The following is a 14,862-nucleotide window of genomic DNA, read 5'->3' as shown; positions in this document are numbered from 1 at the left end:
GGTATCGCACATCTTGGGCCATTTGCAACCAGTGAATTTCCTGGCATGGGACGAGTAGGCCTCTTGTGTAGAAGAGATCTTAGATGTAGGTGTTTGACAGGATTGAAATGTCTTCTGATTTTACTCTCACGTGTTCTGGTTTTCTGGGATGTATAACACTTAGATGTTGGCTTTTAAATTCGTGTGCTTGCTACAAGCACCAGGGAAGGCTTGGGACAGAAATGGACAGCCTCAGCTGTGGGGTGCTTCACTGAGGAACCAGCAGGCCATGCTAGCAACGAGCCCACAGGTAAAGAGCTACTCGTTGGAGAGTTTTGGCATCCGCACTGTAAGATGTATCCCAATGTTATAGCTATGACTGTAAGGGCGAAACCAAGACTTATTTTGATTGCTTCTGGGACAGCATATAAAACTTTTGCTTGTTATCGCAATGCGGGGAGAAGCTGGCCAGAGATACACAATCCTTAATAATGTCTTTGGTTTTGGAAGTAGGGTACAAGGTGTCTGTTCCCTGGGCCCCAAGACGTCTTAAAATGGCCCAGCGTGCACTCTGCTTACCTAAGAGCAAGAAGGTTGGTCTTTGCAAGTCGCAATAAAGTTCAGCACCAGGAGTTTTTCATTTGGTTCAGTTGGCACAAGAGGGACTCCTTGAAGTATCCTTGGCAGTGCCCATTGGCAGCTGGCACAGGTCATCGGGAAAATGCAGAATGGCTCCAACATGCCAGTGACTTTGAACCCAGAACTTTTCCCCAGTAGTCTTTGTTTCCCCCCAGAAGAATAAATAGTTAAGTGCTTGTTGCAGAAGTAAAGGCATATCCCAAGTACCTCTCAAGAAATGGTCGCATAATCTGGTAACATTTGGGCGAACTGGTCCCTTCCATTAATGCATGCTTAAAGCCCACTACTGGGTTTAATTATATGAAACCGACATAGGACAACCTGGGTAAAATATGATTCTGGTCGCTAAACTATTAGGACTATATCGGGTACATCCCATGACCACGCCTGACAGAAGAGGTTGCTGGGAAAGTGCATGCTCCAGTGAAAAATGCTGCCACTCCATGGGTTAACAAGAACCAAGATGACCTGGATCCTGCAGCAACAGGATCTAGCTGCGTTGGTTCTCAGGAGAAGAGAAGGCTGGCTGCTGGGAGTCAAACGTTCTCATTTTCCTTCAAGAAGCAGGCAATGGTATGGACTAGCTTAAAGAGGCCAGCTGCCTGCATTTGGTCAATACATGAAAACGTGTCACAATGATAGCCTGCGCCGTTGCTCTTCATGGCTCTGCTTCACCGCCTTTGCTTCCGATTATTTAATGCTTGGATGATTTGTACTGTTTTACAGGATACATGTTTGGCTGAAATAGAAGAATTAAAAGCAGGCACAGAAAAGGTACGGCATATTTTAAGTTTAACATCTTAATGTTTGAAGTTAATGTTTTGACGCTTACTGCCTTTTTAGTTTTGGCTCATAAATATCACAACACAACACCTAGTGAAAGGCAAACCTAGTGGCAAGATAGTGTAGGGATAAAGGGGTTTTGGATGTGAGGAGGGACACAGAGTGTGGGTGCTTGGCTGTAGCAGATAGTTGCCATGTTGGAATGGATACTTTCCCCTCCTAGTCCGATAGGGTTTCTCATCAAGGAGCAACTCACACAAAAAGGGATTTGTTTTCTCCAGATAATAATTATATTTGTTATGTATCTTAAAGCGCAGTTGAAGTATCTATAATTGCTTTTATGCCAGTTCTTTAGCACCAACAAGTCACATCGGATAAGCCCATGCCATTCAACAACGCCCATATTTCAAAAAACTTTCCATTGGTGCATCGTAGGTCGCTATTCCAGCCCCTTACGTACTTCCCAGGAAACGCTAAGGTCAGACAGTCAGGCCTTTGCATCACTTCACGAAATGCACACAGGGGTTACAAAAAAAAAGGCCCATGCTTTTCTGCAGCTGCTGCATTCTTTGAAGAGCATCAGACTCCACTCCCCTGAACCACTCTCTCAGAAGGATGTGAGTGGATTCATTTTCAGCGAGGCTTCGGGCAAATAACTTCTTCGACTTCAACAGACAATACCATTCCAATGAGAATATAGGGGATAATGCCCTGATGACTTACGGGTGATCCTTAATACTCCGAACCCAATATCTTCCTTGTCGCAGTCCGTTACAAGTGAGGAGTGTTGGCCCAACGACCGACCCCTGCTAGCTAGCAGTTAAACCGTAATTCATTTGTATTTTCTTATAGCTTTTCCCCTTCCACTGAGGACTATACATGGATACAACTCCCCCACCACTTTGTCTATTCCCAAGCCGCCACTTGGTTCAAAGTGCACCACAGACAGCATGGGAGGGTGATATGTAGGCTCAGACAAGGAGGATCTTGGATTTAGAGTATTGAAGTTTACCAGTAAGTAATTGGGGCATCACCTCATGGCCCAGTCTTCCTTTTCCCAGCCCTACACAAGTGAGGATGTAGCTAGAAAGCAACGCCACTTTGAATCACAGAACAAACAAACTTGGAAGCATAGATTCACGCCAGGTCCATTGAAAGACTGGCATGCAAGGAGCTATGCAATTTCTCGCAAACAGCCAAAAGCAGTAACATGGGAGAAGCAGATAACATCCACAGAGACACCGAATTCCAGATGCAGTCCTCTCTTGTAAAGGACCACCAACTGTATAACAGTGGCCGGGAACACAACACCAAGTCCCAGGAAATGACAGCAGATCTATACTACACTATAGTTACATATAAACGGAAAGCAGCCCCCAAGCCCACTGGCACAGGGACGTTTGTGATCCTGCTTGAACCATGAAACAACCGGAGTACCCCTAAACCAGGAGCCTATAGAATGACAACCTCCATCAGAAAAAAAATCCAGCAACTCGCTAAGAAGAAACAGAGGTGTCCAAAAGCAAAAAACAGGCAATCCAAACTCTACTCCGACCCAGTGAAACAAATCGGTTGCCCAATAAAACAGCTACTTGTGAGGAAACACTATTCGAGGATGGGAAGCAAGAGTGATAGACCTCTTCCAGAAATACTGGGCCTGCTGCAGGCCGCTGCTGTCATCCCTCCAAGGCGGCCACAAATACCTAACATCTTGCAAAGATAGTCCGGGAAACAAACCAACCTTCAGACGCCAGCCCACACAGACTAATTTACAAAGAAGTCATGATCTTAGAAGAAGACAATGTTTTCCTCCCAGAGAGAATAGCTCACACCTCCTACAGTTATACAGCACGAAGGTTTGAGAATCCTTCAATAGAACTATACAACTGCAAAACAGAAGCCCTCCAAACGGCAGATGCCCCGTACAAAACAGGGAAAAGAAGCGCATGGTGACTGGCACCTACACGTGCCCAGAGTACAATATGAACAATGTCTCCCTGCAGTCATGACTAAAAAGAACACAGACCCGTTCTGCATAATCAAGGAAAGCAAACACTGTATGATCCAATGGGGTGAAACGGAAATTCCCCTAAGAGTAGCAGGCTCTTGTAGTGCAACATTGCTATCGAGAGGAACAAAGCGCTAGGCATTAGAACATTTAGTGTAAAGTCTACCAGGGATAAAGTCAAACCCAGATACCACCCCAGGGGAAAATGACTGTATAAATCCAGAACCATCCTGACGATGACCACCATGTTAATAAATATTGAACCCATAAATGCCAAAAAACAGAGACATGTCAATAACAAACAATCCTCTAATCCTGACATGCAGGAATGAGGAGTATGGTTGACCTTGAATGATCACACTTCAGAGAGGAAGCACTTAGGGGCCCCGTTTAGAACTCTGTAGCAATATGACCAGAGTGCAACGCTACTCCAAGGAGTAAAGGCTCTTTGTCGTGCCTAGAAAGGGTGCCAACCTCCCTGTGGGCTGACAATTTGCTGAGAGAGTTACCACCAAACCAAAAACCATGCACCATAGCCACGGGGCAAACCTGAAAAAAGACACACAACAAGACAACGCTGGAGTTATCCACATCACCCCTGGGGAACCCTCATTAGATCTTGGGATTGTGGGAGTGGACTCAACCTTTGCCAATCCATAAAACCACCCATATGCATCCTGGAGCAAAAGATCACCCAGCTCAATCAAGGCAGAGCGCACACGCTACCAAAAAACTAGGAAACGTGATAACTAATGACAAAGTACACATCCACTCACATACCCAGAAGACCTCCATTACCTGGAGGAAAGTAGACTGATGCATACACCTTTTCACCCACAGACATTACCTGGGACCTCCCAGGAGCCCCCAGCAAATAAGTAATGTATTCTCAACTGTAAGTGGGTCCCCATACCACACCTAGAAGAGTAGCCGAAATGTCTATGAAACAGTAAGCACCCCAATGACAAATCCCGTAGAGGGGGGGCAATGCAAAACGCCAAGAGCATAGCCCACTTGGTCTTTCCACCCAGTCATGCCATGTGGCAAATGCACCGTCATGTCCTGTGTAAATGCAATTCATACAGCAATGCATTTTTATTGGCGGTGTTGTGTATAGAGTTCTTGTACCACCCAGATGGCAAAATGGTACTGCAGGACCAAACCAGTGAAAAATAAGTAAGCATCCGAAACAAAATGTCCAGTCATAGAACAAACTCTCTCACCTCACTTACATCTCAGGTCCAGTAACAACCTGCATTCACCTCACCTATCCCTCAGGTCCAGTAACAACCGGCATTCACCTCACCTACCCCTCAGGTCCAGTAACAACCTACATTCACCTCACCTACCCCTCAGGTCCAGTAACAATCTGCATCCACCTCACCTACCCCTCAGGTCCAGTAACAACCTGCATCCACCTCACCTACCCCTCAGGTCCAGTAACAACTTGCATCCACCTCACCTACCCCTCAGGTCCAGTAACCTCACCTACATCTCAGGTACAGTAACAACCTGCATCCACCTCACCTACCCCTCAGGTCCAGTAACAACCTGCATCCACCTCCCCTACCCCTCAGGTCCAGTAACAACCTGCATGCACTTCACCTACATCTCAGGTCCAGTAACAACCTGCATCCACCTCACCTAACCCTCAGGTCCAGTAACAACCTGCATCCACCTCCCCTACCCCTCAGGTCCAGTAACAACCTGCATCCACCTCACCTACCCCTCAGGTCCAGTAACAACCTGCATCCACCTCACCTACCCCTCAGGTCCAGTAATAATCTGCATTGCATCCACCTCACCTACCCCTCAGGTCCAGTAACAACCTGCATCCACCTCACTTACATCTCAGGTCCAGTAACAACCTGCATTGCATCCACCTCACCTACCCTTCAGGTCCAGTAACAACCTGCATCCACCTCACCTACCCCTCAGGTCCAGTAACAACCTGCATCCACCTCACCTACCCCTCAGGTCCAGTACCAACCTGCATCCACCTCACCTACCCCTCAGGTCCAGTAACCTCACCTACATCTCAGGTCCAGTAACAACCTGCATCCACCTCACCTACCCCTCAAGTCCAGTAACAACCATCATCCACCTCACCTACCCTAAGGGCCAGTAACAACCTGCATCCACCTCCCCTACCCCTCAGGTCCAGTAACAACCTGCATTCACTTCGCCTACATCTCAGGTCCAGTAACAACCTGCATCTACCTCACCTAACCCTCAGGTCCAGTAACAACCTGCATCCACCTCCCCTACCCCTCAGGTCCAGTAACAACCTGCATCCACCTCACCTACCCCTCAGGTCCAGTAACAACCTGCATCCACCTCACCTACCCCTCAGTCCCAGTAACAACCTGCATTGCATCCACCTCACCTACCCCTCAGGTCCAGTAACAACCTGCATCCACCTCACTTACATCTCAGGTCCAGTAACAACCTGCATTGCATCCACCTCACCTACCCCTCAGTTCCAGTAACAACCTACATCCACCTCACTTACATCTCAGGTCCAGTAACAACCTGCATTGCATCCACCTCACCTACCCCTCAGGTCCAGTAACAACCTGCATTCACTTCACCTACATCTCAGGTCCAGTAACAACCTGCATTCACCTCACCTAACCCTCAGGTCCAGTAACAACCTGCATCCACCTCCTCTACCCCTCAGGTCCAGTAGCAACCTGCATCCACCTCACCTACCCCTCAGGTCCAGTAGCAACCTGCATCCACCTCACCTACCCCTCAGGTCCAGTAACAACCTGCATTGCATCCACCTCACCTACCCCTCAGGTCCAGTAACAACCTGCATCCACCTCACTTACATCTCAGGTCCAGTAACAACCTGCATTGCATCCACCTCACCTACCCCTCAGGTCCAGTAACAACCTGCATTGCATCCACCTCACCTACCCCTCAGGTCCAGTAACAACCTGCATCCACCTCACCTACCCCTCAAGTCCAGTAATAACCATCATCCACCTCACCTACCCCTAAGGTCCAGTAACAACCTGCATCCACCTCCCCTACCCCTCAGGTCCAGTAACAACCTGCATTCACTTCACCTACATCTCAGGTCCAGTAACAACCTGCATCCACCTCACCTAACCCTCAGGTCCAGTAACAACCTGCATCCACCTCCCCTACCCCTCAGGTCCAGTAACAACCTGCATCCACCTCACCTACCCCTCAGGTCCAGTAACAACCTGCATTGCATCCACCTCACCTACCCCTCAGGTCCAGTAACAACCTGCATCCACCTCACTTACATCTCAGGTCCAGTAACAACCTGCATCCACCTCACCTACCCCTCAAGTCCAGTAACAACCTGCATCCACCTCACCTACCCCTCAGGTCCAGTAACAACCTGCATTGCATCCACCTCACCTACCCCTCAGGTCCAGTAACAACCTGCATCCACCTCACTTACATCTCAGGTCCAGTAACAACCTGCATCCACCTCACCTACCCCTCAGGTCCAGTAACAACCTGCATTGCATCCACCTCACCTACCCCTCAGGTCCAGTAACAACCTGCATCCACCTCACTTACATCTCAGGTCCAGTAACAACCTGCATCCACCTCACCTAACCCTCAGGTCCAGTAACAACCTGCATCCACCTCCTCTACCCCTCAGGTCCAGTAGCAACCTGCATCCACCTCACCTACCCCTCAGGTCCAGTAACAACCTGCATCCACCTCACCTACCCCTCAGGTCCAGTAACAACCTGCATTGCATCCACCTCACCTACCCCTCAGGTCCAGTAACAACCTGCATCCACCTCACTTACATCGCAGGTCCAGTAACAACCTGCATTGCATCCACCTCACCTACCCCTCAGGTCCAGTAACAACCTGCATTGCATCCACCTCACCTACCCCTCAGGTCCAGTAACAACCTGCATCCACCTCACCTACCCCTCAAGTCCAGTAACAACCATCATCCACCTCACCTACCCTAAGGGCCAGTAACAACCTGCATCCACCTCCCCTACCCCTCAGGTCCAGTAACAACCTGCATTCACTTCGCCTACATCTCAGGTCCAGTAACAACCTGCATCTACCTCACCTATCCCTCAGGTCCAGTAACAACCGGCATTCACCTCACCTACCCCTCAGGTCCAGTAACAACCTGCATTCACCTCACCTACCCCTCAGGTCCAGTAACAATCTGCATCCACCTCACCTACCCCTCAGGTCCAGTAACAACCTGCATCCACCTCACCTACCCCTCAGGTCCAGTAACAACTTGCATCCACCTCACCTACCCCTCAGGTCCAGTAACCTCACCTACATCTCAGGTACAGTAACAACCTGCATCCACCTCACCTACCCCTCAAGTCCAGTAACAACCATCATCCACCTCACCTACCCCTCAGGTCCAGTAACAACCTGCATCCACCTCCCCTACCCCTCAGGTCCAGTAACAACCTGCATGCACTTCACCTACATCTCAGGTCCAGTAACAACCTGCATCCACCTCACCTAACCCTCAGGTCCAGTAACAACCTGCATCCACCTCCCCTACCCCTCAGGTCCAGTAACAACCTGCATCCACCTCACCTACCCCTCAGGTCCAGTAACAACCTGCATCCACCTCACCTACCCCTCAGGTCCAGTAATAATCTGCATTGCATCCACCTCACCTACCCCTCAGGTCCAGTAACAACCTGCATCCACCTCACTTACATCTCAGGTCCAGTAACAACCTGCATTGCATCCACCTCACCTACCCTTCAGGTCCAGTAACAACCTGCATCCACCTCACCTACCCCTCAGGTCCAGTAACAACCTGCATCCACCTCACCTACCCCTCAGGTCCAGTACCAACCTGCATCCACCTCACCTACCCCTCAGGTCCAGTAACCTCACCTACATCTCAGGTCCAGTAACAACCTGCATCCACCTCACCTGCCCCTCAAGTCCAGTAACAACCATCATCCACCTCACCTACCCTAAGGGCCAGTAACAACCTGCATCCACCTCCCCTACCCCTCAGGTCCAGTAACAACCTGCATTCACTTCGCCTACATCTCAGGTCCAGTAACAACCTGCATCTACCTCACCTAACCCTCAGGTCCAGTAACAATCTGCATCCACCTCCCCTACCCCTCAGGTCCAGTAACAACCTGCATCCACCTCACCTACCCCTCAGGTCCAGTAACAACCTGCATCCACCTCACCTACCCCTCAGCCCCAGTAACAACCTGCATTGCATCCACCTCACCTACCCCTCAGGTCCAGTAACAACCTGCATCCACCTCACTTACATCTCAGGTCCAGTAACAACCTGCATTGCATCCACCTCACCTACCCCTCAGTTCCAGTAACAACCTACATCCACCTCACTTACATCTCAGGTCCAGTAACAACCTGCATTGCATCCACCTCACCTACCCCTCAGGTCCAGTAACAACCTGCATTCACTTCACCTACATCTCAGGTCCAGTAACAACCTGCATTCACCTCACCTAACCCTCAGGTCCAGTAACAACCTGCATCCACCTCCTCTACCCCTCAGGTCCAGTAGCAACCTGCATCCACCTCACCTACCCCTCAGGTCCAGTAACAACCTGCATCCACCTCACCTACCCCTCAGGTCCAGTAACAACCTGCATTGCATCCACCTCACCTACCCCTCAGGTCCAGTAACAACCTGCATCCACCTCACTTACATCTCAGGTCCAGTAACAACCTGCATTGCATCCACCTCACCTACCCCTCAGGTCCAGTAACAACCTGCATTGCATCCACCTCACCTACCCCTCAGGTCCAGTAACAACCTGCATCCACCTCACCTACCCCTCAAGTCCAGTAATAACCATCATCCACCTCACCTACCCCTAAGGTCCAGCAACAACCTGCATCCACCTCCCCTACCCCTCAGGTCCAGTAACAACCTACATTCACTTCACCTACATCTCAGGTCCAGTAACAACCTGCATCCACCTCACCTAACCCTCAGGTCCAGTAACAACCTGCATCCACCTCCCCTACCCCTCAGGTCCAGTAACAACCTGCATCCACCTCACCTACCCCTCAGGTCCAGTAACAACCTGCATTGCATCCACCTCACCTACCCCTCAGGTCCAGTAACAACCTGCATCCACCTCACTTACATCTCAGGTCCAGTAACATCCTGCATCCACCTCACCTACCCCTCAAGTCCAGTAACAACCTGCATCCACCTCACCTACCCCTCAGGTCCAGTAACAACCTGCATTGCATCCACCTCACCTACCCCTCAGGTCCAGTAACAACCTGCATCCACCTCACTTACATCTCAGGTCCAGTAACAACCTGCATCCACCTCACCTACCCCTCAGGTCCAGTAACAACCTGCATTGCATCCACCTCACCTACCCCTCAGGTCCAGTAACAACCTGCATCCACCTCACTTACATCTCAGGTCCAGTAACAACCTGCATCCACCTCACCTAACCCTCAGGTCCAGTAACAACCTGCATCCACCTCCTCTACCCCTCAGGTCCAGTAGCAACCTGCATCCACCTCACCTACCCCTCAGGTCCAGTAACAACCTGCATCCACCTCACCTACCCCTCAGGTCCAGTAACAACCTGCATTGCATCCACCTCACCTACCCCTCAGGTCCAGTAACAACCTGCATCCACCTCACTTACATCTCAGGTCCAGTAACAACCTGCATTGCATCCACCTCACCTACCCCTCAGGTCCAGTAACAACCTGCATTGCATCCACCTCACCTACCCCTCAGGTCCAGTAACAACCTGCATCCACCTCACCTACCCCTCAAGTCCAGTAACAACCATCATCCACCTCACCTACCCTAAGGGCCAGTAACAACCTGCATCCACCTCCCCTACCCCTCAGGTCCAGTAACAACCTGCATTCACTTCGCCTACATCTCAGGTCCAGTAACAACCTGCATCTACCTCACCTATCCCTCAGGTCCAGTAACAACCGGCATTCACCTCACCTACCCCTCAGGTCCAGTAACAACCTGCATTCACCTCACCTACCCCTCAGGTCCAGTAACAATCTGCATCCACCTCACCTACCCCTCAGGTCCAGTAACAACCTGCATCCACCTCACCTACCCCTCAGGTCCAGTAACAACTTGCATCCACCTCACCTACCCCTCAGGTCCAGTAACCTCACCTACATCTCAGGTACAGTAACAACCTGCATCCACCTCACCTACCCCTCAAGTCCAGTAACAACCATCATCCACCTCACCTACCCCTCAGGTCCAGTAACAACCTGCATCCACCTCCCCTACCCCTCAGGTCCAGTAACAACCTGCATGCACTTCACCTACATCTCAGGTCCAGTAACAACCTGCATCCACCTCACCTAACCCTCAGGTCCAGTAACAACCTGCATCCACCTCCCCTACCCCTCAGGTCCAGTAACAACCTGCATCCACCTCACCTACCCCTCAGGTCCAGTAACAACCTGCATCCACCTCACCTACCCCTCAGGTCCAGTAATAATCTGCATTGCATCCACCTCACCTACCCCTCAGGTCCAGTAACAACCTGCATCCACCTCACTTACATCTCAGGTCCAGTAACAACCTGCATTGCATCCACCTCACCTACCCTTCAGGTCCAGTAACAACCTGCATCCACCTCACCTACCCCTCAGGTCCAGTAACAACCTGCATCCACCTCACCTACCCCTCAGGTCCAGTACCAACCTGCATCCACCTCACCTACCCCTCCGGTCCAGTAACCTCACCTACATCTCAGGTCCAGTAACAACCTGCATCCACCTCACCTACCCCTCAAGTCCAGTAACAACCATCATCCACCTCACCTACCCTAAGGGCCAGTAACAACCTGCATCCACCTCCCCTACCCCTCAGGTCCAGTAACAACCTGCATTCACTTCGCCTACATCTCAGGTCCAGTAACAACCTGCATCTACCTCACCTAACCCTCAGGTCCAGTAACAACCTGCATCCACCTCCCCTACCCCTCAGGTCCAGTAACAACCTGCATCCACCTCACCTACCCCTCAGGTCCAGTAACAACCTGCATCCACCTCACCTACCCCTCAGTCCCAGTAACAACCTGCATTGCATCCACCTCACCTACCCCTCAGGTCCAGTAACAACCTGCATCCACCTCACTTACATCTCAGGTCCAGTAACAACCTGCATTGCATCCACCTCACCTACCCCTCAGTTCCAGTAACAACCTACATCCACCTCACTTACATCTCAGGTCCAGTAACAACCTGCATTGCATCCACCTCACCTACCCCTCAGGTCCAGTAACAACCTGCATTCACTTCACCTACATCTCAGGTCCAGTAACAACCTGCATTCACCTCACCTAACCCTCAGGTCCAGTAACAACCTGCATCCACCTCCTCTACCCCTCAGGTCCAGTAGCAACCTGCATTCACCTCACCTACCCCTCAGGTCCAGTAACAACCTGCATCCACCTCACCTACCCCTCAGGTCCAGTAACAACCTGCATTGCATCCACCTCACCTACCCCTCAGGTCCAGTAACAACCTGCATCCACCTCACTTACATCTCAGGTCCAGTAACAACCTGCATTGCATCCACCTCACCTACCCCTCAGGTCCAGTAACAACCTGCATCCACCTCACTTACATCTCAGGTCCAGTAACAACCTGCATTGCATCCACCTCACCTACCCTTCAGGTCCAGTAACAACCTGCATCCACCTCACCTACCCCTCAGGTCCAGTAACAACCTGCATCCACCTCACCTACCCCTCAGGTCCAGTACCAACCTGCATCCACCTCACCTACCCCTCAGGTCCAGTAACCTCACCTACCCCTCAGGTCCAGTAACAACCTGCATCCACCTCACCTACCCCTCAAGTCCAGTAACAACCATCATCCACCTCACCTACCCTAAGGGCCAGTAACAACCTGCATCCACCTCCCCTACCCCTCAGGTCCAGTAACAACCTGCATTCACTTCGCCTACATCTCAGGTCCAGTAACAACCTGCATCTACCTCACCTAACCCTCAGGTCCAGTAACAACCTGCATCCACCTCCCCTACCCCTCAGGTCCAGTAACAACCTGCATCCACCTCACCTACCCCTCAGGTCCAGTAACAACCTGCATCCACCTCACCTACCCCTCAGTCCCAGTAACAACCTGCATTGCATCCACCTCACCTACCCCTCAGGTCCAGTAACAACCTGCATCCACCTCACTTACATCTCAGGTCCAGTAACAACCTGCATTGCATCCACCTCACCTACCCCTCAGTTCCAGTAACAACCTACATCCACCTCACTTACATCTCAGGTCCAGTAACAACCTGCATTGCATCCACCTCACCTACCCCTCAGGTCCAGTAACAACCTGCATTCACTTCACCTACATCTCAGGTCCAGTAACAACCTGCATTCACCTCACCTAACCCTCAGGTCCAGTAACAACCTGCATCCACCTCCTCTACCCCTCAGGTCCAGTAGCAACCTGCATCCACCTCACCTACCCCTCAGGTCCAGTAACAACCTGCATCCACCTCACCTACCCCTCAGGTCCAGTAACAACCTGCATTGCATCCACCTCACCTACCCCTCAGGTCCAGTAACAACCTGCATCCACCTCACTTACATCTCAGGTCCAGTAACAACCTGCATTGCATCCACCTCACCTACCCCTCAGGTCCAGTAACAACCTGCATTGCATCCACCTCACCTACCCCTCAGGTCCAGTAACAACCTGCATCCACCTCACCTACCCCTCAAGTCCAGTAATAACCATCATCCACCTCACCTACCCCTAAGGTCCAGTAACAACCTGCATCCACCTCCCCTACCCCTCAGGTCCAGTAACAACCTGCATTCACTTCACCTACATCTCAGGTCCAGTAACAACCTGCATCCACCTCACCTAACCCTCAGGTCCAGTAACAACCTGCATCCACCTCCCCTACCCCTCAGGTCCAGTAACAACCTGCATCCACCTCACCTACCCCTCAGGTCCAGTAACAACCTGCATTGCATCCACCTCACCTACCCCTCAGGTCCAGTAACAACCTGCATCCACCTCACTTACATCTCAGGTCCAGTAACAACCTGCATCCACCTCACCTACCCCTCAAGTCCAGTAACAATCTGCATCCACCTCACCTACCCCTCAGGTCCAGTAACAACCTGCATTGCATCCACCTCACCAATGCCTCAGGTCCAGTAACAACCTGCATCCACCTCACCTACCCCTCAGGTCCAGTAACAACCTGCATCCACCTCACCTACCCCTCAGGTCCAGTAACAACCTGTATCCACCTCACCTACCCCTCAGGTCCAGTAACAACCTGCATTGCATCCACCTCACCTACCCCTCAGGTCCAGTAACAACCTGCATCCACCTCACCTACCCCTCAGGTCCAGTAACAACCTGCGTCCACCTCACCTACCCCTCAGGTCCAGTAACCTCACCTACATCTCAGGTCCAGTAACAACCTGCATCCACCTCACCTACCCCTCAGGTCCAGTAACAACCTGCATCCACCTCACCTACCCCTCAGGTCCAGTAACAACCTGCATCCACCTCACCTACCCCTCAGGTCCAGTAACCTCACCTACATCTCAGGTCCAGTAACAACCTGCATCCACCTCACCTACCCCTCAGGTCCAGTAACAACCTGCATCCACCTCACCTACCCCTTAGGTCCAGTAACAACCTGCATCCACCTCACCTACCCCTCAGGTCCAGTAACAACCTGCATCCACCTCACCTACCCTAACAGAAAGACCAATGTATTAGTCTAATGGCACTGAGCAGCTTACGTTCCGTGTTTAGTATCAACCTCTCCTTTTGAAGGTGAAATAACAAGTAGCTACCAACGCATGCAACCAGCAAATGTCCCCAAATGCCAGTAACGCCTAGAGAAATCGGACCCTAAGCAAAGCTATAAGGCCCTTCACAGACAGAGGTGCGCAATATAATGAGCTATCAGTTGCTGGCCCCAGCAGTGTAATGGAGGCAGCCGCTCACAATCGATCCAAGTACCGCTCTCACTGAGAGATCTTTCCTGAAGATAGTGACAGAGTATCTGGCTATAGGGGAATGGGTCTGAAAAGGGCTCTGTGAGCCCAAGGCAACATTTTGAGTTGTGTTTTGTGTTTTGCTAGGAATGGTATGATATGATATGATATTATATGGCATTTATAATGTGCCTATACACAAGTGTTTCAAGACACAACGAGGCATGGGAGGGGAATAGGGGGAAAACAGACAACGATCTTACTAGGTCAAGTGGCATTGAGATCGCGCAATGCAGGGTAAGGGGTAAGGAGACAAAAGTGCAAGGGGGGAAGAGGAAGGGGGCAGTGCAGTATATGGGAACGGCAGTAAAATAAATAGATAAATAAGCAAAAGTAAAAGTGCGGCCAGCTGGTGGCAAGTGCAAGGGTAAGTGCAGACATCAGGTGTCAAATGCTGGTAGGGGGCTGTAGGGA

The 14,862-nt window shown here is 50.8% G+C and overlaps 1 protein-coding gene across 5 annotated transcripts in view; it reads left to right on the top strand.

Annotated features, from left to right (window-relative positions):
- The window catches only part of LOC138467907 (coiled-coil domain-containing protein 102A-like), a 458,996-nt gene that overhangs the window by 340,829 nt on the left and 103,305 nt on the right, over positions 1-14,862 (top strand). For all 5 annotated transcript variants that reach the window (XM_069608227.1, XM_069608224.1, XM_069608225.1 and 2 more), the window contains one exon: positions 1,345-1,392. In XM_069608227.1, the coding sequence (XP_069464328.1) occupies positions 1,345-1,392 (48 nt within the window). The remainder of the gene's footprint in view (positions 1-1,344; positions 1,393-14,862) is intronic.

The sequence above is a fragment of the Ambystoma mexicanum genome, chromosome 4q (assembly GCF_040938575.1).
Source record: "Ambystoma mexicanum isolate Mex_15411 chromosome 4q, UKY_AmexF1_1, whole genome shotgun sequence".
Taxonomy (NCBI): Eukaryota; Metazoa; Chordata; class Amphibia; order Caudata; family Ambystomatidae; genus Ambystoma; species Ambystoma mexicanum.
This window is presented reverse-complemented; position numbering and strand designations above follow the sequence as displayed.